The sequence below is a fragment of the Tigriopus californicus genome, chromosome 2 (genome assembly GCF_007210705.1).
Source record: "Tigriopus californicus strain San Diego chromosome 2, Tcal_SD_v2.1, whole genome shotgun sequence".
NCBI lineage: Eukaryota > Metazoa > Arthropoda > Copepoda > Harpacticoida > Harpacticidae > Tigriopus > Tigriopus californicus.
Window position 1 is genome coordinate 4,374,698 of NC_081441.1, and position 27,489 is coordinate 4,402,186.

General features: G+C 41.0%; 7 protein-coding genes across 8 annotated transcripts; 3 read left to right on the top strand and 4 right to left on the bottom strand.

The window, feature by feature from the left end:
• Window positions 1–25: 25 nt before the first annotated feature.
• LOC131893047 (speckle-type POZ protein-like) lies at window positions 26–1,406 on the bottom strand. Its single transcript, XM_059242969.1, has one exon. It carries the CDS (start codon window positions 811–813, stop codon window positions 151–153), a length of 663 nt encoding a protein of 220 aa, XP_059098952.1. The 5' UTR covers window positions 814–1,406; the 3' UTR covers window positions 26–150.
• Window positions 1,407–10,305: 8,899 nt separating this feature from the next.
• On the bottom strand, window positions 10,306–15,578 carry LOC131892736 (uncharacterized). The gene is made up of 3 exons (XM_059242569.1): window positions 15,435–15,578; window positions 11,098–12,011; window positions 10,306–10,735 (listed from the first exon to the last, which is right to left on the bottom strand). The coding sequence occupies exons 2-3, from the start codon at window positions 11,612–11,614 to the stop codon at window positions 10,446–10,448; spliced, it is 807 nt and encodes a 268-aa protein (XP_059098552.1). The 5' UTR covers window positions 11,615–12,011; window positions 15,435–15,578; the 3' UTR covers window positions 10,306–10,445.
• Window positions 15,579–19,252: 3,674 nt separating this feature from the next.
• LOC131877090 (uncharacterized) lies at window positions 19,253–21,484 on the top strand. Of its 2 annotated transcripts, none has more exons than XM_059222660.1 (2): window positions 19,253–19,519; window positions 20,349–21,484. In XM_059222660.1, the coding sequence occupies exon 2, from the start codon at window positions 20,530–20,532 to the stop codon at window positions 21,364–21,366; it is 837 nt and encodes a 278-aa protein (XP_059078643.1). In that variant the 5' UTR covers window positions 19,253–19,519; window positions 20,349–20,529; the 3' UTR covers window positions 21,367–21,484. The 2 variants fall into 2 exon arrangements, with proteins under 2 accessions (XP_059078643.1, XP_059078644.1); XM_059222661.1 differs by having other exon boundaries at window positions 20,352–21,484.
• LOC131877091 (U6 snRNA phosphodiesterase 1-like) lies at window positions 21,481–22,694 on the bottom strand. The gene has a single exon (XM_059222662.1). It carries the CDS (start codon window positions 22,599–22,601, stop codon window positions 21,780–21,782), a length of 822 nt encoding a protein of 273 aa, XP_059078645.1. The 5' UTR covers window positions 22,602–22,694; the 3' UTR covers window positions 21,481–21,779.
• Window positions 22,623–23,837, top strand: LOC131877092 (small ribosomal subunit protein uS7m-like). Its single transcript, XM_059222663.1, has one exon. The coding sequence runs from the start codon at window positions 22,978–22,980 to the stop codon at window positions 23,686–23,688; it is 711 nt and encodes a 236-aa protein (XP_059078646.1). The 5' UTR covers window positions 22,623–22,977; the 3' UTR covers window positions 23,689–23,837.
• A 3-nt stretch (window positions 23,838–23,840) lies between these two features.
• Window positions 23,841–24,245, top strand: LOC131892616 (uncharacterized). The gene has a single exon (XM_059242437.1). The coding sequence runs from the start codon at window positions 23,841–23,843 to the stop codon at window positions 24,243–24,245; it is 405 nt and encodes a 134-aa protein (XP_059098420.1).
• Window positions 24,246–24,462: 217 nt separating this feature from the next.
• On the bottom strand, window positions 24,463–27,479 carry LOC131877087 (ankyrin repeat domain-containing protein 27-like). Its single transcript, XM_059222648.1, has one exon. The coding sequence runs from the start codon at window positions 27,344–27,346 to the stop codon at window positions 24,941–24,943; it is 2,406 nt and encodes an 801-aa protein (XP_059078631.1). The 5' UTR covers window positions 27,347–27,479; the 3' UTR covers window positions 24,463–24,940.
• Between the last annotated feature and the right edge of the window lie 10 nt (window positions 27,480–27,489).

The following is a 27,489-nucleotide window of genomic DNA, read 5'->3' on the forward strand; positions in this document are numbered from 1 at the left end:
TTTTGAAATCATATATAAATGGACGAGATATGGTCTTTTATTTTAATAGTCCTCGGGATTACTTTCCTTGCAACGATTATCAATGGCCATTGTTCGGTTCAATCATTACAAATGTTTATCATTTCGTTTGCGTCTAAATGAGGAACAGAGTCACATCTTTGCGAACTTCATGGTGAGCTCCAAGAGCCGCTTCATCGCATTTTGCGAGAGACTCTTCCATCCGTCGCTCTTGATCACTTCGTCGGCATGCTCGATAACAAATTCAAACGCCTTCCGGGTTAAAAATTCCAACTGGATGAGCTCTCCAAGGCTAAGGAAGCAACAAACGTTTTCAATGCTAAAAGTAGTAACAGCATAATTCGTGGCAAAGGTCCTTAAGTTAGCCATATTATATTTGTCAGCGACGTAGATGAGTTCATGAGCATCTCCGTGCATGTCCGCAATGTTATCGCTGTGCACATATTCCAGGAGCTTTTCCAAGGCATTTGGATTAACATCGTCAATGAGGACTTCCTGGGACTTGTTCTCTTGGTGTCCATCATTTGAAAACATGGCCATGAAAACGTCCGAGCTCGCAGCTAGCATGTGTTTGTGGCACGGGAGCCGAACTTCGCCACTCACTAAGTTCATATCCGGAAAATGTTTAGGAGATAAACGGCGGTGTAAGGATTGGCCAGGATCAAGAGGAGAAGTCACTTCCATGACGAGATCATTTCCGCAATTCACCTCGATCAAACAACAAATCTCTAAAGAGTGGTCGAGACGCAACAACTTGGTTGGCTCCTCCATAATGTTCTTCAAATTCAAGTCCATTTTACAGTCCACCAGAGGCCCTGGACGCTTTAAGTATCCTTGAAGGAGCTGGCTCTCGGAACAGGAGCAACTTTAGGAACAACACGTGGTGGTCCGCCTCTGTGATGTCGGTGGCAGTTCATATGATTGGCACCTGCAGGGTGTAAGAAACCAGAATGTAGATCAGGACCGTCATTAACGCTATCGACACCGGCATTCAATTCGAGGGGGGGATTGTTCCAATCCTCTGAGGCCGCTACAGAGACCACACTCACATTGGCACTCCTCTCAATAGCGGACTGTGCCCCACTAGAGCTCTGAATTGTGACGACAATCTGAAACTCGAAATGTGAGCCCACATTGGAAGGATCCGGTGTGGTGAATTTAGCCGAAGAGTAAGTTTGCAATAGGTCAAGATCAGACATTTTCAGTTTTGATAGAAAATCACTGATCACGAATGTATGTGTGGTTCGTGCGATCTTGGCCTTCAGATGGCTCGACCACAAACTTTTTGCCATATTCCTCAAATTTTCCAACGTCCAATTCATCTGATAGAAAAAGTGAAGTTCCTCTCCCACATTGAGTAGTGATGTTTCTCTAACCGAAAGGCTACTATTGAAGTAGAGGTTTCTGTTCGAGCAGTACACTTTTAACGCCAGAAATAGGATATGAAACCATTACGCCACGACAATATGTGATGCTACTGTGCCCCCTTCCCCCATTAATATTTAAGCAATAACAACCGCTGGCTTTGGGAAGCAAAACAGGATGGGCTCTGGATAGTGTAACCGTTTTTTTTCGAAAAAAACCTCGAACTGGTGCCTGCTTTTTTGCTCCAAAAACATCGGGTCTTGTTTTTTTAACTACCCATTTTAAACCTATCCATAGCCATAAAATATACTATTTAGTAGTTTGTTGAGTTGAAAATTACATATTCAGTTTCATACATCAGAATAGGTAACGATTTTGAACGACTTTGGTATCCAATTCCGTTCAGTGTGATCAAGGGTTGGTTATGTTAACATATACTTTCACTTTTGAAGTATTAGACCTTTGCCATTGATGCATTTGACATAATAATGGATAATTTTTATGTGTGTATGTATGTATCGGGTCTGGCGATTTGGAAAATATTTGTAATATAGAGTTTGTATAAATAAGAATAGGATGAAAGGTAGAGTAAGCCTATGCACCTCTTATGCCATAAGGCTTGTTTTCAAGAGATATACAATTGAAATTCTAAAGGGTGACAAGTCAGGTTTTCCCAACGTTTTCAGTTTTGGGATGTCCTGAGGGGTCCACCGCCAATGAAACCACGGTCAATCTCAGAGTATTGGCTTAATGGAGATTTAGGCCGAGCTTAGATTATGCGCACAAGAAAAACAGGTTTCAATGCAACATGTGTTAGGGTATGAGGAAGTGATTGATTTCGTTATTCGCCCGCACCATGGTTTCAACGAGTCGTCAAGTGAACGTGATACAGCCAATTTGTCTATAATGAAATCGTTCCAAGCCTTGGGGAAAATAAAGTTTGGTAAATTTTGAAACTAGCTGAGTCGGTGAAGCGGCAGATCAAATACTGCAGTATTTCATTACCTCTCTTTTGACCCTCGCCGAGAATGTATTAAGGATTGGCGGAATTCTATCCAAGAAACATATATTTGAGTTGTTTAAGCTTTGCTAGATCTTGAATTTTAAGAATACCTAGCCTTTGAAAGGTCTTGCTCGTGTGGTCTGTCCTCTTCGCTCCCACAATCCAAAAAAACGCCCACTTTTGTGCCGTTTCCAGGGATTTTATTGCGGATGATTTGCCGAAGTATTCGATCCCATACTCAATTCGTGATTTTATCAAAGAGTGAAACAAAAGTTGCCGTAATTGTGAGGGTAAAGCTTGCTTGGCCAAAAAGAGGGTAAAAAGGGTCTTTTGTATTGTGTGATTGAACACAGAAATATGAGCTTTCCAATTAAGTTTGTCGTCGATGTAAAGTCCTAAAATTTTTATTGTTGTTTCGGCGTATTTCCATCCAACTTGTTGAATGGCATTGTAGTTCAAGGAAAAATTCAAATCATAAGAGGCATTACTAGGGCTGAACAAAATCAGTTTAGTTTCTTTTAGTATTGATGGCAAGTCTGTTCATCTGAAACCAGTGTTGAAGTTCCTTTAGCCATAAATCGCTTTCTCTCTCTCTAGGGTGGGCAAATCCGAACTGAAGTGTTGGAGCGTCGTATCATCGGCTAACATTGTTAATTTGAAATTGGTTGCATTTGAAGGTCATTAATGAATATCAAGAATAGGAGTGGCCCTAGAATGCTACCTTGAGGCACCGCAAATGTCGTAAAAGCTAGGTTTGACAAATTATCTTTTATTTCAACTCTCTGACCTCTACCGTGCAAGTAGCTTTTGACCCATCTTACCACGTTCTGACTAAAACCATACCTACTTAGTTTTGACAACAGAATATCATGATCAACTGTGTCGAACGCTTTCTTCAAATCCACAAAAATGCCAAGTGAGAACTCATAATGTGAATTTGACGATGTTTTTTGGAAAAAAATCTGGATAGCGTGCATTGACAAGTGTTTAGGACGAAATTCAAACTGAACGTCAGCGATATCATTTTCGTTGAAAGGAGCGAACATTTGCTGGTTGACAACTTTTTTCAAAATCTTTGAAAGGGAGGATAGGACACTTATTGGGCGCTAATTTGTCATGCCTGTGGCGTCGTCCCCCTTGAATAAGGGCAAAACTTTGAAAAATTTCCATTCTGAGGGGATATATCCAGTGTCAGAAACATGGTTACAAGAGGGGCAAGTGGATTTCGGTTTTAATGCCCTTCAAAACTCTGTTAGAAATGCCATCGAATCCTTGACTTGGCTTATTTGGCAAATTGTCAATGTTTTGATGATATCCATTCTCGTCACTAATTTGAAGTAGTACTATCGTTGAATTGAAGGAGACAAAATATGTTCACAAGGATCGTTTTGGGGCACAGACTTTGGCAAAAATTTTAATAGACTTTGCCCTATTGATGAAAAGTAACAGTTAAACGAATCTGCTCTATCTTTCCGGTTATTTGCCACTTTTCCATTGTAATTCATTGTGGTTGGAGGTTTTCCCGCCTTGTTTGAGTACCCCAACTGGCTTTTTGCACCCATCCACGTTTTACCTGAGTTGGAAGAGTTCGAGTCAAAAAATGCTTGCTAATGGCTTGCTTTCGCGGCCTTAATCAATTTGTGATATTTTCTGAAGTATTCTGTAAAAGTATATATTTAAAAGTATACTGTATATCATATATTTAGTGATTTAGACATGAGGGTCCTCAGGGAGGCTAGCCTGGAGAAAAAAGGGAGAACAGACTTCCAGCTTTCTTTTTAGGCTTCCTTCCTCTTTGAACGCCCTGTTTTAATTGCTCCCTAGGAGTTAACCTGCCACTTATCTAACTCAGAGCTTGACTCTTAGATGGCGGGATAACAAAACCATCAGAAAAGCGCTATTGTGGCCAGATTATCGTGATATCTTTTCCCCTTGAAGACAAGAATTATAAGCGGTTCCAGAACAACTCAACCGAGCGGTCAACTCGACCCAGGACAACTCAACTCAATGGATAACTTGACCCAGGACAACTCGACGAGGTTACATAATCTCTGGAAAAGAGATTGTGTTCACGGCGTGTCACGAGTAGTTTATTTAGCAACTCTTCGTGCAAACAAAAAAGTTTGACAATCTGGCAACAAATTCACGTATAACGAAGTAAACCTTTTGGGTAGCAATGTCCACCGCTGGATCTGTTTAACATGTGCAAAGTAACTTTTGTCTTAGGCGGTGGTGTCAACGCCTATCATGTCTTTTAATTCCAATCAAAAAGTTAACTTTGTTCCTTTGTTTTTCAGGAGACATGGTCAAAGTTATGTAGTAAACAAAACATAAGATTCGAATTTTCAGCTTGCTCTTGGTCACCTACATGAGCTTTTGACAACAAAACTTTGAAATGATCAACATTTTTTTTCTTTTTCTTGTGGACTTCCTTACCGCTAATGGAAATGGAATTCCCAGCGGTTCAAGGAGAAAAAACTTTCTCATCTTATTTAGCTTAGTTTTCAGATAATATTTGATCGACCAACGAAATAGAGCTGACGGATCTGGCTAGCCCTTGAATATAGGGTTGATCAGGGTTTTTAGTCAAAAACTTATCCAAGTCTGACTTAAATCCTGCTACTGGTTCAACACCTACATTCTCCCAACGAATATCTGACGGCAGCAAATTGAACAATGAGAGAGCCTGAGAAAGAAGAGAGTTGGACTTCATTGTTCTTACTAGCCTGGATTCTTGAAGGCATGAAGGTGCTCTCAAAACGGAGGTAAAGTCTCTGCAGTCACTGCAATAGAACCTAAAACCAGGGCTGGGCAAAGCTCATGAATGCTTTTGAAAACGTACCGTATCAAATACCTTTTGTACCTTCTCTGAATGCTGTAGAGTCTCTCCCAACCTTTCTAGCCTCTCCCAATAGGGCTTGTCAAGTGAACGCGTTCATGAACAACTGACGTTAGTCCATGGAGTAAAATCAAAAACAACATGCCTAGCCAAACTGGATTGCGTATGCATTGATTTTTGACATTTAATCCATTTTACATATTTGTCTATGCAAATAGCATTGTGGTATTGAGCCAAATTGACAGTGCGTTCACCGATTAACACCAAACATGTTCATTTTCGGGGGGGGTTGTAACACAGCTCACTTAAAATGACTTGAATATTGAAAATTCAATGGACGGATAGTGGGAGTTGACTGTGAAGTTTGTCTTTGTTCTCCCTCCCACAGATACCCAAATCAGGGAGCCGGACCACATTTTTTCTTGAATTTCCTTCACTTGACATGCCCTATAGGTTTTTTTAGTAATAGGTGCAGTAAAAGTAACTCAATATATTTTGACTTTCTTGTAGTTTTTTGCAATTTATATCAATTGCAAGATTTAGCAATGGAACGGGAAAACTAGTCAGATAACAAGGTCGTCCATTCTCTCACCTGTACCTCAAATTGACAGCTGTCCAGGTCCGTCATGGCTTTATCTCTAGACAGACCTACAGGAACGGCAAACCTTGAGCAACCACTACCCAGCCTTGTGGCGTCACCACTTCAACATATTGAGTCCTTTTGTCATCATTACGAGTCGGAAAGGAAATTTATTTAGGTTAAATTAAGTTTTCAACTATTTCAGTCATTTTTGGGCAAAGATCTTTTACACGAATTTTAACCATTAAAAAAATAAAAAAAATAACCTAAAACCGAGAATTTTCGCCATTTTTTGAGGGGCAACTCTGATATGCTATGGTACGTATCTAATTCAAAACAGCATGGCCTCTAGCAGAAATACGGCAGGTTCATCGAGAGGGATGACGATTGAATAGAATAGGAAGAAGTGTATAAATGAGTTTTTTTGTGCTTTTTTACTGCTGCAGGGCCATCCATGAACATTACTAACTAACTATGAAACAGTGGAATTTTCTAGTGCCCTAGAATTTTCTACTATGGCAGGTTGATGCCTGCACTATCTACCGGGTGTTTCATAATGATCTGGACTGGTCTCACAGGGTAACCCGCCGGAGTTTAGGCAAAAACATTGAATTTAGCTTTTAGCAATTTCTTGATTTTTCACAAAATGTGCATTAGGAATTAGGACAATTATTGAACATAGAGATATATACATTTTTTTAAGATAGTGGGAGAGTTAGACAAGTTTTTTGACGAGTCCTGAAAACCACTCCAAATGACCCTCAAACAAGAAGAACAGTTGAACATTGATTGATTGGTGCGAAATCTAATTAGCAAGCGGGGTGTTGACTAACTAGCTTCTTCTTAGGTCAAATCAATCCTAAATACATGGCCTTATTTAATCCCATCCTGAGGAAGCTAACAATCTAGTCACATTGGAGTGATATTCTGCTCCCCATCTTGAGAACCTGACTACCCAAAATGAAGCAAAAAAAATGTTATTGGACCAAACTCAAAGGCAAATGTGCACTTCAAGAAACAGAAATTCGAAGACCTACTTGTATGTTAATGCATTTCAATAATGAATATCTTATAAATATTTGCAGCTTATTCTATTGAATATAATTTAAATGCTTGGTCGCTTTTAGTGCAAGTTTTTACCCGCCATACTCATCACCATTTGGCCTACTTTTCAATACAGTGCAAGTGAAGATAGGGCTTGAGTAACGACGGCGTTACTTATCTGCAAAAGGATCGGTAACGGAACGGTTTGAGACCTTCCCTTACCGTTACTTTCTTTTGAAAGAGAGGAAGAAACCTGTTGGAAGTGAAAAAGATTGTACAGTGGCACAAGAGAAGGTTTCATTCACAATTTCTTTTAACCTTCTAAAAAATGTAATAAAAAGACTGTAGAAAGTAGAAGAAGACGAAGTCTGTTAGAAGTAATAAAGAATGTGCATTGGTGCTAGAGAAGAAAAAAAGTGGGGAAAGTTGCCAACAAAAGATCCAAAATTATGAAGTCAGATGGACAAGCTTAAAAACTTCCTTTTATAGTGGCAGTGTCAATGTAGGAATATTGGGGAAGCCAGACTTTGGACGCCAGACTTTGGACACCCGTGGACACCATTGGGCAAAAATGAGCACATGATGTTCAAAGCAAAGTGCAATCGTCCAAAAGAGGGTTGACAAGTAGTAAGTTTCTTAATATACATGTTCAGTAAGTAGCAACTAACCTCTGTAGAAAACAAACAAATTATTTCACTAATATTTTTAATTTCTAAAATGTACACTGCAACGTGTTTTGAGCAACTTAATTAACTATCTTGATGAAATGCAGGATTGTAAAATTAATGGAACACACCCAAAGCCATATAACCCCTGACGAATTTGGGAACCCAATATCCTAATCTGAAGTCTAATGTTCAAGCAATAATCGGTTAAAAGCACTCGAACGAAAAATGACTCCTGGCCTTCAAATTGAAATTCCCGCTTTGATCTTGGAAGAAATAGACGAGGACTTTTTGGCGGAACGTCTCCAGTCTTAGGTGTTTTTTCCCGAGACCCCTTGGATAATACAAAATCTACGTACAAGAAGAGAGGCTTTAATCCCGAAAGAACATGATTAATATTGCGCCTTCAGACCGAAAGCCAAAAGTCATGCTCTCATTATCCGTTTGGCCCTGTGCCTCGGAGAAAAGAAATGAAAAACGATTCCCAAGCTGTCTCACTTAGTTCCCAACTCTAGAAGTTATTGTTTGCAACGGATGACAAAATGGTAGCCAAAACCACGGACTTCTAAAAGATATGGAGTGTAAACGAAAGCAAAAGCTTCGTATCGTCCGAACCATTCATTAAATTCAAAATTGGCATGGCGTAGGATCTCAAAAACTTGGGCAATTTTTGGCCCAAAATCAGTCAAACGCAAGAGATCTAAGTTTCTTATCGTATTACTATGTTTCGGAAAGTGGCCCATAGTTGCTCTAACCAAGAGCAGACCTATTTGGCAGGAAGCCCGTTCGCAAGTCCATTCTTTTAGAAATTCGTGGGAGAACCCACGGATATAATGGTCATGTTCATCAACCGCTTCGCTGGTTTGCCTTGAATAAATTGCATGCGGAAGTAAACGATTTACTTACTCCCCAGGAGTAACGGATGCCCAGTTTCTACGACTGTCTACGAGTGAAGGCGTTGTTGGAATGTCTGTAGGTAGTGTGATCTTTTCATTAAGAGCTACCAATCAGATCTTGACTTTCTTTTAGTTTGTCGCAACTTATATGAATTACAAGGTTATGTATTGTGCTGAATCAAAACCGGGAAAAATATTTCACAAATACATTCGTGCATTATCTCACCTGAACCTCAAATGGACAATCATTCAGGTAACCACTCAGATGCAAGGCGTGACACAGGTCTTGCTCTCAACATAGCCCTAGATGAAATGAAAGATACTTTATCTTTATAAAGCATTTTTAGATTAAATACTCCATGGCAAGGCGCTATGGTCCGTTGAGCATTCAGGTTAACAGGGAGCCCACTTTGACACTGGCTAAAAGTGGGGCAGAGTTCCCTGGCACAAAATCTGGATGATCTTAGACTTGCATCCAAGTAACGAGCCCTGCCACTCGGAGTCAAGTAACTGGCCTTACGTCAAAGCTTATGCCCGCCCTGAGGCACACTTGTAACCAACAGCGTTAGGAGGAAAGAGCAAATCCGTCACACGTTGCCGTTTTCCTCCAAGTTGATGATCAAGAAGTCTAGAGCTACTGCGAATGACTCAAATGAAAGCCAATTAATTGCTAGTACTTTTATGTCGTAATCGCTCGATCAGTTTCCTAAAAATTTTCCGGGTTTGGTTACCGCACACTGTATTTATCCAAGAATTGACAGTGCAGTGGCTCATCGATACCTTAGTATCATGATGGTTTTGACACACTTCAACTACACAAAAGAAGATTCACTAAGACTGTAGATAAAACAAGCATAATTTAGCTGTAAGCCAAAACTTTTTCCTTTATCGTCTAGGTACGAAACTCATTAGATGACGGGACAATGTCGGTCAGGTGCCAAGACATTGATTGAGTAGTTCTTAACATTCTCGATGCCCAAATATTCGGAAGGAAGGATTGAAAATCACGTTGGCATGCCGAATATTTAGGACAGGAATACTTCTCGTAAGCCTTGGTTGTCTGAACGAGCGTTTTTCGGCACAAGCCGAATGACAGGAATGAGCTGCAAGTAAGGCACAACGCGGAAGAATCCCTTGAAAGGTGTTCTGTTTTGATTGAGCGCATGCCCCTGGATGGACTTGCCCCGTAGCCCCCAGATGGCGCGTAACCCCCAGATGGTCCTTAACCTCTCATGGCCCATAACCTCGGATGACCCGTAACCCCGGAAGCGTGTTTGGTTGGTCCGTGAAGCCCGTATGGTCTCATGTACCCGGATGGACCCGTGAATCTCTGGCTTGACTCCCAAACCCCTGTGTGAGGGAGATGTTTTGTATAGCCCCCTTACGCTGCACGAAATATGGTTCACGTTCTGTACTTCAGAGGGCACTTTGTGATTCAGCCTCTACCAAATAAAGGGCTGATTGGGCCTTATGGGTACTTCCTCTTTTGTTCCTTATATTTGTTTTGGACGTGTAATTTCTATTGTGCCATCATTGATTTGATGTCAGTATGCTTTCCTCTTTTACTTTGTATATCCATCCTTTTTCCTTCTCATTTGTGACCAAAATGCCTATCAGTAACGAGGTTCTTTATTTTTACAATTGTCATTTTTTCTCTTCCCTTCAGCCTATACTCTATCGTACACACTGTGTTTTTCAGTGGTCTATACAATATACAATTTTACCGTATTGGTACCTAACAACGGTTGTGAGCCAATTTAAAAAGAAATTTTCTAGATTATTCGTTGAAACTAGGGACTAAAGGGTCTCTAGTTGAAACCCGTTCGTTTTATGTTGCTTATCAAATTAAGTTGTCAGGGTCAGTTCACAATGAAGGACTGAAAGTGAAGCCGAACTTTGCTACGATCAACAATAGTATTTATTAAAGGCCTGCGTAAGAACATTTCGGCACCTGGAAGCAACGAATGAAGATATATGTTTATGAAATGGTAACAATGCCTAAGCATAATATCACAGACACACGGATGTAAGTCGACTAAGATTTTGAGGAAAGGAACGTTTCAATGGCCTTTCCAATACCACAAATAGAAATAGCGGCATCCCTCCACATGTTTGTCGCCTCCACTTGAGCCCGCAACAGTTTCATCTCTTCTGCATGTTTTTCGGCTTTTCGAGCCTCTTCGGTTTGTTGGTGTGCCATCATGATTTCCGCATCTTCAGGCATTGACTTCGGGCCAACCTTGGTCTTTGAAGTAGAGCTTGATCCTTGAAAAATTTGAACGGTTGGGACTGGATCTCTAGTTTCCATTCGAGATCTTGAACATTCTACGGATAATTAAGGGAAGTGCTATAGGTGTATAATACTGTTTTCTGACTAATCAGGAAACTACATGACTCCAAACTTTGCAATGGACTCGACGTAAATCAAATGATAAATAGAGAGCCCAAAGCATCTAAATGAAACAAATTAAGAAAATATGTTACTTCAATTTTCGCCTTCTACAACTATTGGTGAAATTTCAAGAATACAATTTGAATCTATAATTCGGATTTTGACCGGACTGTCGTCAAAATGACCTCACTTTGGGAGTTTTGTTTTTTGTAATGCTCTTGTGTGTTTCAATATTCTTTAGAACATTTGAAACAAAAGTATTTCTAATTATGATTAAATATATCGATCGTTTTACCTCGAAATGTAGTCGGACTATCCGCATCAAAACTGACGATTGTCTCTTCTTCCGCATTTGGTTCGTAATATACGTCACTAATGTTTGTTTCAAGAGGATCCAAAGTAGTGAGATGCAAATCAAACGATTTACATTTATTGTTAACCTCTTGTGTGTCTTCGTTTGCATCATCCATCAAATCAGATCTTGGTGAGTACGATACATCCCAAATGTCAGAGCCTTCAGACTTCATCCGTGCTCCTCTGGGCCCTTCCTTATTTTTTTGTCTTTGCCGATGCTCGTACTTCAGGTTGCCATAGAGTTTACGCAATTGCTTTTGAGAAACTGGCTCCTCCAAGTCAGACTTCAAATTGAATCCATGTAGAACTCTCATCCACAGTTGAGCTTTTCTCGCGTTGGTTTCTGAATCTCTTTTGGGAGAATCAATGATGGTGTGGTTAGGATCAAACTTCGCCAGTAAGGCGGTCAAAAGGCTTTGATCTCTTCCGGAAAATATTCCACGCTTTATGTCCGACATCCCTCACACAAAATTGAAACAGCGTCTGATTATCGAGGAGTTTTAGTGACGGAGCTGAGCAAGTTTGTTTACTTTTCACAACGCAGCCACCAACCTCGCCCTTGAGTTCAGGTTTGAGACTTGAGTTCGTTCTTGAGAGCAAGGTGACCACGTGGTTAAGACAGAAAAGTCTAGCTTTGGCCATTGGATAGAATATTTTTTTTTTTTAATCCTACCAGTTAGGATATTGAAGTGTGCTATTAGCCATGATCAGTGGTCAATAATGGTGAGAAATTGCAGGATTTTTTCAGGTACAACAGACAAAGCCCAAATCCACATCCGCCACATTTTAATCAGACCATGAAAATCATTAACAGCCCCAATGACTCCTAAAGTTTCGTTTATTCCATGATTGTCTCTGAAAAAAATCAAATTGAGGAACTGACATTTGGTTTTTTTTAGAAATTAATACAAACATAAACTTGCCAAAAAGAGTAAATTAATGAAATTGCCGAGGTAAATGAGTTGCCTGACTTGGTTCTATATGCTCAGTTTGTACCTGTGTCTTGATGTGTTCCTTCAAGTCCCAACCCCAAATGCAACTTTCGTGCTCAACCTTCCAACATTGGTCTAATCGGCCTTGGAATCAAGGACAGGCATAAAAAAGGTTCACATTGCAATTAGTAGTCAGGTAAAACCAATTTGTCGGTTAGGCAATTCAGGTTAAAAAGGAAAACGTGAAGAGACCCGAACGGTTTGATCTACTAATCTTAAAGTTCATGCTCAAAATTAGCACATGAAGTTCTGTTCGTCCAAACATGGCTTCTTCAAGAATACTTGTTAATAATATTCTAGTCCATTTATTTCCGTACTGATTAGCACATTTCTTCGATTGGGCATGTTAGTCAAATGCTGGTCAATTCGGCATGATAAACGTATTCTGTGATTTTCATCAGTCTCATTAATTGGCTTGGACCGACTGCATTGGCATGTTTAATCTTTTTAATTGCCGGATGTTCTCATGTCCGATGTTTTTGATGCCATTTGTAAAACGAAACCATATTTTATGAAGTTTGGTTCAAGGATCTGAAACCATTGGCAAACATTCTACACCTTCATCAAGTCCAACACAAATGAAATATCTATAAATCTACCTTGCTTACCTTGGTATGAGAATGGACGTGTTTTGAAATTTATCTCAGGATTCTGTCAGAATAATCGCAAGACAGAATAAACATAACGTTGTATTTGGAAGGAGGTCTTTACGGTAAGACGGTAGATAGTCTATGGTAAGACGTACAGTACTAGAATGAAACTGACGTGGAAAAAGAGTGGAGAACAAAGGCATAGAATCGGAATTATGTAAATATACTTGCACGCAACCTATGTTGCAAAATCATTCCGTCTGTTTTGAGAGGCAATCTAATAATTAAGCAATCCACCAAACCACCAATCCCATCCAATTACCACTGTTCCAAGAATAATACTTTGCATTTGGTGTTCAATAATTCCAATTCTTTAGTAAGTGTGGAAAAAAATTCCCTCTCTATATTTTTCATTTTCGTTTTCCGGAGAGCGCCACTTTGTCGCTAAATTATTCTTTACGCTATTGTTTCCCAATTATTGTAAATCTGCGAAATGGACGTCTCAGATGTTTGAGAAGTTGGAGGAATATGCAATCTGGTGCAATCTCTCCCAGTATGTTGGTGAAGCCACCAGAGCAATTAGTGTTCTGGACTTGGTCATTTTAATGACGCTGATCTGACCCAGTACGTCCTTGCGATGCCTAGTAATCTGTTAGATCATCTTTTTGAGATAGAGCCGACCATTGCCCAAAAGCGTACTCTAGTCTAAGACAGGCAAGATGAAGTCTGGCTTTCAATTCTAAGCCCGAAATCGTCCATGAATGTAGGCTTTGATGAGACGACTTTAGTCTATAAGGAAGTTTGCCCATTTCCTGAAATCCTTGAATGTGTTGCAAATAATCCGAAGTTGATGAATGATTTGTTCAAAAATAGTTGCAAACTAGCAAAAAGGCTCCAGAGCAATTTGAATCTATAGATGGGACTAGCTTTCGACGAAATTTATAGTCTATTAAAGGTAGAATTAAGGCCTACTTTGAGAATGATCAGTTGCAGAATGATGTTGCAAATAATCCGAAGTTGAGGAATGATTTGTTCAAAAATAGTTGCAAACTAGCAAAAAGGCTCCAGAGCAATTTGAATCTAGTCAGTATGGGTTCCGAGCGCATTTTGGCACGGTTACCCAACTGATTGAACATATAGAACAGATTATCGAGGAACTAGAGACACGAGTCAGTTGATGTTGTCAATACTGATTTTGACAGGGTCTTTGACAAAGTGGATCATGGTCTTTTAGTTAACAGGCTCCATGAGATCGGGATCCAAGGCAAGGTTCTCAATTTGTTAAGAACTTTCATTTCTGGTAGGAAGCAATTGGTTAAGGTTGAGGGATCCCTTAGTGACATACATGATGTCAAGTCGGGTGTTCCCCAGGGCTCCATCTTAGGGCCCCTCCTTTTTAATGATAGGGGTAACCTTCTTGGAAACATGCCGAAAAAGCAAAGGCTGGCTGATCGGTCAGGCTAGGGACCCTGGATTCAGAGAGCTCCACTTCAAAAGTGTAAACAATTAGAAGAACAAAAAAGTTACCAAACATAATTTGAATTGATGCGCTGTGTAAGAAAGAGTACTATCATGACAAGCATCATTGAATATTGTCTTCAAGGACACTGTCAAATTTTTTGCTGATTCATGGATATTGCATTTACGATTGTTGCTAATTTTTTGTTACTTTCTAAATTCTTTCTGAACCCATTATTTCATAAGACTAGATTGCTAAATATCTCACTAGATTATTCAGATTATCATTAACACACGTGAACTTTCTGGGTCTATCCAGAAACAAGTCCCTTTATACTTTACAATGTAATTTGTTCAATATGGTTACACGTTCTTTTTTGAAGTGCTTTAGTCCAACTTGATATACTGGCAGCATGCAAAAGATCAGTGTGACAACTACATTTTAACCAGAAATATCACACTAATGCAATTCGAATGACAAAAGATACTAGCTGGTTTCTTGGACACGATTGTCTCCTCTCCTCTCGTCTCACCCGTCTCACCACGGTGGTCAAAAAACCTTTTCAAGTATTGAGAGAAATGCGCAAATTCATCTTAACAGTCTTCTTCCTTGCAAAAACCACAAGAAGTAATTTTGACATGATTGATCTATTGAATTCTGGCTCAAATTTGGCGCTCATATGGCTAAAAGTTAACAAGATTTGTTGGGATATTTCTGTTGTACTTTAAAAAGGATTTTGAACCAATGTGGCGGTCGTCTCTCTGGTGAGACGAGAGGGGTAAGCTGATCAACGAAGAATCCAGCTACTCTTAACCCTGTGGAATGAGTTGGTTAAATCCATGGTGGATCAAATTTGTCATAAACATTCAAAGCTTTACCCCATTATGCAATGCAACTGTGTGAGCTCTTTTTAGAAGTGACTGACTCCCGTTTTTTTTTGTTTGGAGTCGGAGGATAGCTGTCTCGCTCGGCTTGCCATCTGATGATGGGTGTCCCAACTTAGGGATATTTCCGCTCCGTTGTCACACCCCCAACGTGCAACATTCATTATTACCTCACCCTTGGAAATGATCGCAGGTTCGCCCATTTAAGCTGTTAAGGCAGCAACCTATGTTGTAATTAAAATACAGCAAAGAAGATTACTTTCAGCTAGCCTGGATTCGAACCAGGATTCGCCTATTAGAAAGCGGATGCTCTATCAATACAGTCCCGTAGCTACTAGCTAGCCTTAACTTACTTCTTGTTGGAACGTCTATTTTTGTTGGCATTTGGCAGCCAATCGGATCAGTCGAAATTGATGAAGTATTATCAACCTTGCGTATCTATGCCTAGACATAGATTTCTAGATACAGGATGTCGGACGACCAACCACTCAGATGGCTAAATAGCACAATAAACTACTTTGTGATCAATTCCCTGGAGACCATCCAGTGTACTGTTTTACCAGCTGAGTGGTCAGTCGTCCGAGTCCAGGGGTGCCAGATGTTTTGACAGAGAAGCTGCCAAAAAATGTTGAAACCGCCATAGTTTTCCGCCAAAATCTGACCATTTTCCAATTTCCCGCCAATGTGGGACAGGGAAATTAGAAAATGGTCAGATTTCGGATCAGAAACTTGGTGTTTCGAAAATATTCTCTGGGGGGGGTTGGCGGAATGGGCCTTAAAAACAAAGGGATTCGGCGGAATTTTGACTTCAGAAAAGATGCAACCCGGCGGATATTTGCCATACAAATGGCAGGATTTGGTGGACTGGACCTCTGAAAAACAGATATTGTATGTTTTTGGACATTCGGATATTTAGGCAAGCGCTGGTACCAGCTACTAGCCCTCTAGTACCAGCAAACAAACTTGCCAGCCAATGCCAGTGATGCAAAATTGGCGTTTCAAACTGGTTTTAACGAAGCTGACCTTTCCTGATATAGCAATGAGAAAGAAGGGTCAGCTTCTAAAAAACGTGTTTGAAGCCCCGAACTTGCATGGCTGACACTGGTACCAGCCAACAAAGGAGCCTGCTAGAGCTTGCCTAACGTCCCCATAGTTGTAGTGCCTGAATTGCAACATATCAAACTAAAGTCAAAATTTTCATAAAACCCGAGGTTGCAAAATTTTGAACCCATCTGGGTGATGTCATAATTTGAATCCAAACTTGACATTTTGGGGGGCAAAGGAAAGAACTTCATGGCACCACAAATTAAAATCATATTCTTTTAACATTGCAAACATTAGTACCTATGCTTTTAATAAGATGGACACACTAAAGCAAACTGATAATTTTAAGCATTTTGAGACACCTTTTGGAAGAAACAGTTGATTGGACCTCGTATTTTTAATAGCACCCACTGTAATATATTGACAGAGCATAGTATATACATTTAGCAGAGCAGTCATGCTTAGGGGTAATTGCGGACTTGTAATGGACTTGGATTAAAATAGTCATGGGACATTTAATAACTTCATTACCTTCACATTTGTAAGAGCCTTGCTTGTTGATCGGTGCCCTTGATGATTTCAACATGATATACCATAAGATAAAAAAATGTCATTATATGGTCTGTCCATTACCCCCTATGTACATTGACAGTTAGACTTTTACAGAGGTTGCAAGCCTATCAAAAATACGAAGGGCAAATTCAAGCAGATTCTTAAATTGTTGAGGTCAGCTTTTGGCATAGCTTTTCATTTTTTTCACCACAGCCATCGCTAAAAAAATATTTTAATTTATCTCAAGCACAAAATTAGCAACTTAACATTATTCACATGTATTCAACTGATTTTTGTTGCCAGACACGCCTGATAAACAAATAAGGTGCTGCTCTGAGTTAGAGCTAAGTCTGAGTGTAATGGGAGTGTAGGTTTTGATTAGTCACTAATGAATCTAAAAAGTAATTTCAAGATCAGTTTGATGTGGGAAAGATGAAGGAAATGTTCTGCAATTGGAAAATTTCAGAAAGTGCTCAAATTATTGAGAAAAGACACTCTCAAAACAAAGTTTTACAAATTAGTTAGAATGACATGAAGCATCATTTTTCTGAGGCTCATTTATCCACCCCAGAATGATTTTGTATTGGAGAAAATGTCACATAAACGGTAATTTTGTTGAAATTGGCGGATTTAGTGATGCAAGTTTGGGGCTTCAAGCACGTTTTTGAGAAGCTGGCCCTTGTTTCATATTGCCATTTGAGGAAAGGTCAGCTTCGTTAAAACCAGCTTGAAGCACCAATTTTGCATCACTGGCATTGGCAGGCAAGTTTGTTTGCTAGTACCAGCATAGAGGAAGCAGGTCCTAGAGAGTACGATGAGAGCTAGCCAGGCGGACTAGTTTTCCAAGCGAATGAATGTCAGCTGACCGGCTGCTAGGGTATAGTTTCTGATTGTAGAGGCGCTGCTTTCCATCAGATAGAGTTGCACTGTCCACTGATTACCGATTCAGCTGCAGTAAAAAAAAACGCAACAAACTCAATTTCTACTCTTCTATGTTACTTCTTCTATGGTACCAGTGCTTACCTAAATGTCCAAATAGGTCAGACTAAGCATAAGGTACTGTACAATGTACAAAGAACTTCTACAAGCATGGACTGTGAATGGTTTTTTTCTCCCAAATTGGCCTGCTCTTGATCATTAACACTCTTCACCACTTTTGGGAAAAAGTAAAATGATAAGACACTTGGTCCTTTGCAATTAGGAGATATGTCATTTTTTATATTCTACTTGTTAAATGGCTGGTTGTAAAGCTATGTTTCAAAGTTATGAGGTCAAAAACTTCCATGTATAGTAGTCATTATATAAAAGCCATACTTGTCAGAAATAAAGTCAGTCATGAAGTGTTCATAACAAATGGCTGATATAGGGCAGGCTGAATTTTCACATTTGATGTGATGAGTACATAACTTTAATCATATCTCCTGAGTAGCTCAAGCATCGCTCAATTTTGGCTAAGTACACCTATTGAACTAGACATTATGATCCTGCTTAGGGTTAATTATCAATAGGGCATGTCAAGTGAAGGAAATTCAAAGAAAAATGTTGGTCCAGCACCCTGATTTTGGGCATTTTGGGGAGGGAGAACTAAGACAAACATCACAGTCACCTTGCACCATCTGCCCATTGAATGTTCAACAATCAAATGATTTTGAGTGAATTGTAATACAAAACCCAACACAAAGTGAACATGTTTGATGTTACTGGGTGAATGCACTATCACATTGGCTCAATACCACAATCCTATTTGCTTAGACAAGCAGGCAAAATGAAATAAATGTCAAAATTCAATGCATGCACAATGCAATTTGGCTGGACATGTTGTCTTTGATTTCATTTCATGGAATATCGTCAGTTGTTCATGAACACGTTCACTTGACAAGCCCTATAGATTGAATGGTTCAGGAGATGCCACACTTTCATTTCTACTTGCAGTCCACCTCTCTAGAAGTCTGTGGCTAGAGAAAAGACGGTCTCCTTGGACAAGCTATGTCCAGAAAGCAGATGAGTGAGAAATGCAACCAAGAGTGCAAGCCACCAAAGCCAGGACTGAATAATCACTGTTATGTTTTGCTCTCAGATGTTAAGGAGAGGCAATCAAGTGTTCAGGAGTTTTGTTCAATTGGAAGAGCGGGCTGAGGAAGACACCAATCTTACCCTTCCTCTTTTCCATAGGTTAGATCCCCCTGTGGACCCTCATGTCTGAAATAATACTTAAATCCCAGAAAATATCCACTAATTTGTTAAATGCATCAATGGCAAAGGTCTAATACTTAAAAAAGTGAAAATATATGTTAGCTTAGTCATTCATTAATCACACTGTAAATGAAATACCAAATTTGTTCAAAATGATGCCTACTTTGTAATCTTACTCAAGCCACTTTTCTAGACACCAGCACTTTGAGCAGTAGATGGCGATACCTTCGGAAATTGATACCACCAACTTGAAAGCCCTCATAGGATACAATCCCAAGAACAGTTTGTTTGGTTTTTTGAACCCCCTTGCACCCAAGCGCCATCTTCCTGATATGAAGTGATGTGTCGAACGTAAAAATGACACCCCTTTTTCCACCAATAGTTGAACTTTTGGGTCAAAAAGAGCTTCAAATTTGATCTTTTTAATCAATTCTAGCACTATCCTATTGTCTTCTCATAGGACTGCTCCGCTGATTTCAACACTATTGTAATTGACTCATGCCACAGCCAAAACCTTGACACATCACTACATAACTCAAAAGGGGGCGCTGGCGTGCCAAAGGGTCAACAACAAACTCCATGAGCATATCCTAATAACGGCCCCTTATTTGCAACGGCACACGGCCCAAAGAAAACGGGAAGAGGCACGGTAGATCGCTAAATAAACTGCTCTTACCTTACTTTGAACGCAATTTCTTTTCCGGACATTTTGTGACCCGGGGCACTAATCATAAATAAGATTTTGATAGAATTAGCATGTCCGTGAATTAGCCAACATCAACAGAAACACATAAGTCCAAAAAAAAGAACTGGCACAATCGGCCTTTTTTTTGGTAGAGGCTGTATGACGAAGCGCCTTCTGAAGTGAAGAACGTAAAACATATTTCGTGAAGCGTAAGGGGGCTATAAGTTTTAACTTCTAATAGTCAATGAAATGAAGAGAACCAAACTCGCAATAAAGATCTAAAAAAAAAAAATGAACTACCTAGTAAATGTAGTTGTTTGCCAAGAATAACTAAAGCCATATATAAATCTTAAAGGCACAGCTTCTTTTTGTTTGAATGTATTTGGATAGATCTGTGACCCATATAGGGCATGTTAAGGGAAGGAAAGTCACGAAAAATGTAGTGCGGCACCCCTCATTTTGAGCACTTTAAGGAAGGCAAACATTTTCTTTAACTTAACAATGCCTATTAAAATCTATTTCGACGCATGCATTGACTTATTCCCCTAAAATTCCAAGTACCCAGCAAAGAAAAAGCTACCAACTACAACTCTCTCTCTCTCTCTTTACCTCCATTTTCCAGTGATTTGTTGCAAATGAGATGGGAAAATGAATACTAAATTAAATTAGGAGCAACGCATTTCATAAGAGGTGGGCGTTGCAATTTAGTAGGAACCAGTTACCTATTCAGTTTCATCTTAAGGTACGTGAATCGTGGTCCCATAAAAACAATCATTATGGTTTTCCATCTTAGTAGCCGCCCAAATAGCAATGTTCATCAGTGGTTGACCAACTCCTCGACCTCGTCGTCCCAATCCCAGACTTGGAACTCAATTGAGGCCACGACTTGCAAGGCCAAACAAGAACTCATTGGTCAGATCCTAGCCAATTACGAAGCAATCCGTGAAAGAATCGCTGACACATCAGAATCGAGCATGCCAGAAGAGCTCGATCCATTGGCGTATTTCCACTTCAGATCTCGAGGTCAAACTCGGGAGTTCATGACAATGATTCAGAATGATATTCGAATCATGTTGAATTGCTTAGACCATCAGAGGAAGACTCATTCTGATAAGCTCAAAAAGAAAGACTTTAGTGTCATGTACGAGATTGGAAATTTGGTCCAAGATGTTCGTATGATTTTGGATCAACTGAAACGAGTTCTATGGAACGAAGACATTCTAAGAGAATTGCAATTGCTCTCCCAAAAGCTGAATTGGATTTGCTCGGATTACTTAGCAATTCAAGATCAGATCCAACTGACCGATTTGAAGGAACTTGTCGACGAGATGATGGAGCAAAGTCCCAAGATAAGCATCGAGCTGAAGATGTTCAGTGATACTTTGAGTAAGATCGATGCCTTTGACGGTGATAACGAGGATCTACTTCTGCTAGTGGAGCTACACGATCATGTGGATAATCTTGAGACGTTCCTGGAGCCATCGTGGTCGTTAAGCGAATTTCAGGCCAAAATGAAGCAAGTGGGAGGCATTCTTCAAGCCATTCTAGATCTGCGGAACGAGCTCGCCTCCCAGATTATGACTCAATCCGTCAAACGAAGATTGGATCAATGGCAATCGATTTTGCAGAACCTGATCAATTTGGCGGTTTCGCACAGATTCAAGTTGAACATTGAATCCAACTCTATGGCGGGCATTCGAGAATATATCAAGCGAATGGCCGAATCACTCATGGATGATATCAATCCAGTTCATTCTCACACTGCAGATCAGATCCACGAATTGCTTTTCTCGATGCGTTCTTTGCTCTAAGAAAGTCTGATGTGAATAACTTAAGAAGGTGGCCTTTATCTATTCATTTTTCATGCGCTTATGAAAATATTCCATGCTCACTTTCTTTCTTACAAATACCACGATATCTTCCACTTAATTTCTGGTCTTTGGTTCTATTTCAATATCCTGTTGTACTGTTCATGCCAATATTATGGTAACAAAAACTCGTTTCTAGTTCATCACAATTAAAAGTGGCGAGTACTGGCATATACGATATCAACTCTAAATTGAGGTGTAGCATTCCATGTCACCAGATAATCTGGAAAGTCCAAGGGCGACTCCAACACAACCTGCAACAGTATTTCTGGACAGTTTCGTTTCTGACTTGCAATTACAAGTGCCAGTCTGAATAAGTGAAATTTCCTTCTTCCTCTGTACCATGGAGGGATAAATCAGGACGTTCCCAAGGGAAACATAAAGATCTTGTTCCCAGATTTGCTCTTGAGTTGGCTGACTTGCACATCCTTTGAAGGCAATGTGTCGAGCCAACTGATAAACGTGGCTCGCAAAGCTGGGAGTCTGGCCTTGAAGGCCAGCGTTTGATCACCTAATGCCCAGAGAAGACTGATATGAAATTTGGGTTGAGCGTAGAAAGCTGGGAGGTCGAATTCGGCCAAATTAGCATCGATCACGGACACGAGATCTCGGAGAATCCGATCGGATTGATCCAATCCCAAGCAAATAAATGTCCGAGTCTTCTCCTCGTTCAAGAGGATATAGATGTCCATGAACTTGATTTTGAATCTTGGGAATGGTGCGAGTGATCTCTTTAAGGAGCTCATCAAAGGCTGAATCCAATCATACTTGATCGTCACCACTCGACTCAGACTCAAATGAGGATCTTCTATCTGCTCCAATTTGATTGGGAGCTCCGCACAAACCATTTGAAGGTCGTGTTGAAGGAGCTCGATATCGGACAGCGTGCCTTCCAAACCGGAAACATAGACGTAGGTGGCCCAATTGCCTTTGACGTGAGGAAATGACCGAATGCGGCCCTGGTGAAGATTGGGATCATCTTGGACATCTTGGGGGATTTCCAACGGACCGAAAAGTACTGATGGTAGAGGTAGTTTCATGATCTTGGATCCAGGCTCCAACTCAGAGCTGGCACAGGATGCTGCTGTCAAAGGCCGTTTGAGGCTATTTTCACACTCACTATTTTCAGACTCTGAAGAATCAGATCCGTATTCTCCAAGTAAAGTCAAACCGGCCATGTTTTTTAACCTCTCCTCCAAAGATCAAAACCCTTCCAAGTTTTTTTTCTTCTCCAAGCCCTTCGAAAAAGGAAACATCAACATTCAGGGCTGGAACGGAATCATCAAAGGTTCAGAGATTTGGGAATAAATTGAAAATTACGTCGCATTTTCCTTCATCGGCGGTTTCAAAAGTATGCTCTATCTTTCCATGAAAAGCAAGCTATGAAATATAATAGCAAAGTGGCCTCAACGGTTTTTTGAATACTCCAATTGGCAACCCTGAGTATCCACAACAAACAGCAAGTCGTCGTACCATGAACAAACACAGCAGAGTGCACAACAACACATGGAGGAGAGAAACTGAGTTAGAATTGAGATTATTCGATCCAAGAAAATGTCAGTGGGTCGTGCCTATGTCCTCCTATCTCAGTCGAGGCGATGGCCCTCAGGATACCGTCGATTATTGCACCTCAGTCCCTCCATAGCCACCATGTGGCCTCCTCACTTCGAAGACCCCATCTGGCAACAGAACGCCCTCAAGGAGTTGAGCGGTTCTCAAGAGTTTGAACGCCTCAAGACGGTCCCCATCAAATCGGCTCCTTTCACCGCCTCCGCCTCCATTTTTTACTCGCCGATCGTGGAACGGTTCACTCGGCAGTTGATGCGCAAGGGCAAACGCGAGATTTACGATCGTCTCATGCTGGATACCATGGGCGAGATCAAGCGGATTCAATTGTCGCGATATTATGACGCCAAAAGTGACACTGCCCGGACTGAGATCGAAACGTGCCCCACGCGGATCATCGAAATGGCCGTGGAAAACGCCTCGCCCCTAATGCTAATTCAATCGGTTAGGATGGGCTCGGTACAGTACCAAGTGCCCACCCCGATCACGGCGGAGAGAACGCCCTTTGAGGCGATACGTTGGATCATTGAAATTGCTTATGATCGTCCGAATAATCGGAAATTGAGCTTTTATAAGTCCTTGGCGGATATCATAGTGCAGACCTCCATGAATGTGGGGCCAGTCATTGCCAGGAAGCACGAGCACCACCGAATTTGTGATCAAAACCGAGCCTACGCGAATTACCGCCGCCAGCCTTAGATACTATGCGATGTGAATGTTAACGTTGTTTAAATAAAGTAATAGACCGTGTGTTTGTGGCCTCTAGTCTGATTCACATGTGCTTTTCCAAGTGTTCGCGGCAACTGAAATCGGGATTGATGGCTGAAACAAATTTATTACATTGCAGACCAATGAGAGTCGTGCTTTTATGCGCGGGTTATGGAACCCGCTTCATCGCTGAGGCTGAGCAATCTCCGAATCATCGGCATCTGACACGCATTCCGAAACCATTGTTACCCATTGGGGGCAAGCCCTTAATCGATCACTGGTTGGAGACATTGGCTACAGTTCCCCTTGTGACCAAAATCATCATCGTAGCCAATAACGTGAACTTTGAGGCATTCCGCAACAATCCAGGGAATGTGGTCTGTTCAAAGGAAGTCATTGTCGTCAATGGTGGGTCGAATAGTAACGAGCAACGGTCAGGAGCCATCACCTGTATGAAACTGGGACTTCAAGAGCAACTGGACGAGGCTTGCTTGTTCATTGCCGGAGACACTTNCCCTTGTGACCAAAATCATCATCGTAGCCAATAACGTGAACTTTGAGGCATTCCGCGACAATCCAGGGAATGTGGTCTGTTCAAAGGAAGTCATTGTCGTCAATGATGGGTCGAATAGTAACGAACAAAGGTCAGGAGCCATCACCTGTATGAAACTGGGACTTCAAGAGCAACTGGACGAGGCTTGCTTGTTCATTGCCGGAGACACTTTGTTTGACGGCAGTTTTCTGCTGGCATCCTTTTTAAAGGTATTTCAGGAGGAAAATGGCAGTGATCAGGATCAACCGTGCTCCCTGATTGTGGATTGCCCGTGTCCTGAGGAACGTGTACATAAACATGGCATCATCGAAACTGATGCCACTGGCCGAGTTGTCTCCTTTTTGGAGAAACCTGACCCCTCAACGACAGCTTCTCGCAAGCAATCACCTTGCTTTTATCTCATTCATCAGGAACACCTCCATGAAATTGAAGAATTCTTGAAAGAGACCAAGAATGGTCCGCTGAAAGCCCGAGATGCTACGGGAAACTTTTTAAAGTTTTTGGTCGAGAGAAATCTCGTCAAAAGTCTCTCAGTTTCCAAGAGATTTGATGTGGGTGGCTTGGATTCCTACTTGGAATGTTGTGAAGAATTCAAGAAAACAGCTTAAAACTTGATTTCCACGAACATATGCATTTGATTTGGCTAACATTGTTTATTTTTCCATCTTTTATTTGGACTGAATTAAACATTTAGTTTTCGAACTTTTGAATCAAGTTGGTGATCTTCACATTGCCAGATTTCGTGGCCATGTCGTAAGGGCAGAGTCCAGAAAAGTTCTTAAGATACGGAGAAGCGCCCTTGGAAAGTAAGTGAGACATGATTTCGACATCACCACTTTCCACACAATAATGAAGGCAGGTATTTCCCAATTTGTCTTGCGCATTCAAGCCTTTGGCAGAAACTTGCCGACAGAGAAGTTCAACCACTTTTTGGTCGTTATTCAGCGCTGCCAAATGAAGAGGAGTCATTCCTGAGCTTTGGGCATGAACAAGGACAGGCACACCCATCTCGACCAGTCTTCGAACGACCTCTTGGTTATGACTTTTGACTGCGGCGTGCAGTAAACTGAGGCCTTGTTTGTCATACATTAACAAAGAAGACCTCATAGGGACATGACTTTTCAATCGCTCTTGAAGAAGACGAAACACGAGCGCAGATTCACCAGCACGGACAGCCTTAAACAGCTTAAGGTTTTGATTCTTTTTTTCGATTTGCATTGACGTAGTCGGACTTTTGAAGTAGTTGAGGTCGTTGTTGTCCGCGGGACTTTGAAGCATTGCTCTAATGTTTGAGTTTTGGGCCACATCCAAGGGAGAGTCTTGATCTTGGTTCAAAATGCTTCGTTCGGCATGATATTCGATCAGGAGGCGGACAGCTTTGGAAAAGCCCCATTTGGCACATAGGTGGAGAGGGGCATTGCCTAACCCATTGGTAGCATTCAAATCCAATGCAATAGATCGGTGTTCACAATAGTATATGAGAGCTTTGACACAAGAATCATGACCTTGAAGACATGCCCAATGTAAGGGGGAATAACCGGACAAACATGTCCGGTTGACATCCGCACCCGCATGAAGCAAGAGTAGTAGCGCGTTTTGATGTCCTAATTTAGCTGACAAATGAAGAGCGGTCATTCCAGATGAGTCGGGGACATCCACTTGAGCCCCTAGCGAGATCAAGAGCTCCACAATCAACGGTTTCCTAAGAGCACACGCAAAATGTAGCAGAGTCATGCCTTTTGGGCCAATGGTGTCAACCATCAATTCTTGGACGCTCCCATCATCGGATTGATCACATTCCTTGCAATCGCAGAGAGGATGATGCAGTGACTCTGTTTCAACAGAGTGCTGATTTCGGTTTCGGAGTAATAATCTTTTTCTGAGCTCTTCGAACTTGTCTTGCAAAACCAAGCGAAAGACGTCTTGATGGCAATCCAAAATGAGTCTTTCGAAAGACCTCCGGTGAATGTCACACAGATCAATACCCTTGATATGTTCTAGAGCAGCTTCAAACGTGGTCACAGTGTAGCTCATTTTGGGATCGACAAATTTGTACTCCTCAGGAGGTTTCATCTTGATGACTCCAATTTGACCAATCCAGTCAGGGACATCTGAGGCGATGATTGAGTAGACAACTGCAGGAAGAAGATCATCAGCCGCGATAACATCGTCCTCAACATCAGTCTCAAGCAAAGAGTCGAAACAATCTTGGAGTAACAATGTTTTATCCTTGGGAGTACTTTGAAAGCGCAACTTGGACAGGATGTGACTTGATTTGGCCAAATTCGGAGCGAAGTGCGAAGAGCCAGTGCAAATGATCTTTGGAGGGATGTAAGACAATCCTCGCAGAGCAACATTAAAAGCTTCCTGCTCTTCCAAGTTATGAAGCAGAATCTGGTCAAGAAAAAACGTATTCAACTGAGAGTAGAGGTATGTTTCAATAGCGGTTTTCAACGCCGAGGAAGCTTGAAATTTGGGGAAGAAGCGTATTACATGTTGGACAGTCTCTGAGCACAACTCTTGAAATATCCTGTGGATCAGTCTGATTGAGAAATCTTGATTCAGTTGTAAGACTTCACTCTTTAGCTTATTTAGGTAAGGCTCGAAGTCTGAAAGCAATTTAGGCCCCCCAACTTCAAGCACAAGAAAATCTTGGCATTCTTGAACGGTGTCCAATTTTTTTGGTTCCTCAACTTTGCTTAAATCTACTTTCTTGCCCTCGTTTGAGCAAAGTGGAGCACTCACACATAAGACTCTAAACTTGTTAAGGTCATTGTCATAGAAGTATTCTGAAAAATCTATCTTCACCAACGACGTCTCGCCGTTTGCATCGATCACAACCAAATTCGAGTCCCTTCGACGAATCTCGACATCGTTTAAGGATGTAAAATGAGTGTTCGGCATCTCTGGATTTGGCACTAAAATGTGTGCGGTGATGTGTCTCTGAGCTGGTATTGATAACGATCCCAGTGCCAAACGTCGTGGAACGCAAATGATCCATTCTTCTTCGACACATTTTGATACAAGGTCCGGATAAGTGACTTTGAGGTGGTTGTAGAAGGGATTTTCCTCTAAATTCTCGTCGTATGCAGCCATTAGACAGTGAAACACAACCAAATGATCACTTGAGCAAGGACTTCATTTCAACTTAATGTCCTAGAGACATGGCACTAGTAGACTTTGTTTTTGTCCTGGTAACATACATACGAGACTAAGAGCAATTCTTTGATTTCAGGGTG

What these genes read in the sequence shown, in the direction of transcription:
- LOC131893047 (XM_059242969.1), bottom strand. Translation starts at nt 813, where the DNA reads ATGGACTTGAATTTGAAGAACATTATGGAGGAGCCAACCAAGTTGTTG.
- LOC131892736 (XM_059242569.1), bottom strand. Translation starts at nt 11,614, where the DNA reads ATGTCGGACATAAAGCGTGGAATATTTTCCGGAAGAGATCAAAGCCTT. An exon ending in TAGTCCGACTACATTTCGAG is followed by an intron (nt 10,736 to 11,097) that starts GTAAAACGATCG and finishes AATTATCCGTAG; the next exon opens with AATGTTCAAGATCTCGAATG.
- LOC131877090 (XM_059222660.1), top strand. Translation starts at nt 20,530, where the DNA reads ATGCCAGAAGAGCTCGATCCATTGGCGTATTTCCACTTCAGATCTCGA.
- LOC131877091 (XM_059222662.1), bottom strand. Translation starts at nt 22,601, where the DNA reads ATGGCCGGTTTGACTTTACTTGGAGAATACGGATCTGATTCTTCAGAG.
- LOC131877092 (XM_059222663.1), top strand. Translation starts at nt 22,978, where the DNA reads ATGTCAGTGGGTCGTGCCTATGTCCTCCTATCTCAGTCGAGGCGATGG.
- LOC131877087 (XM_059222648.1), bottom strand. Translation starts at nt 27,346, where the DNA reads ATGGCTGCATACGACGAGAATTTAGAGGAAAATCCCTTCTACAACCAC.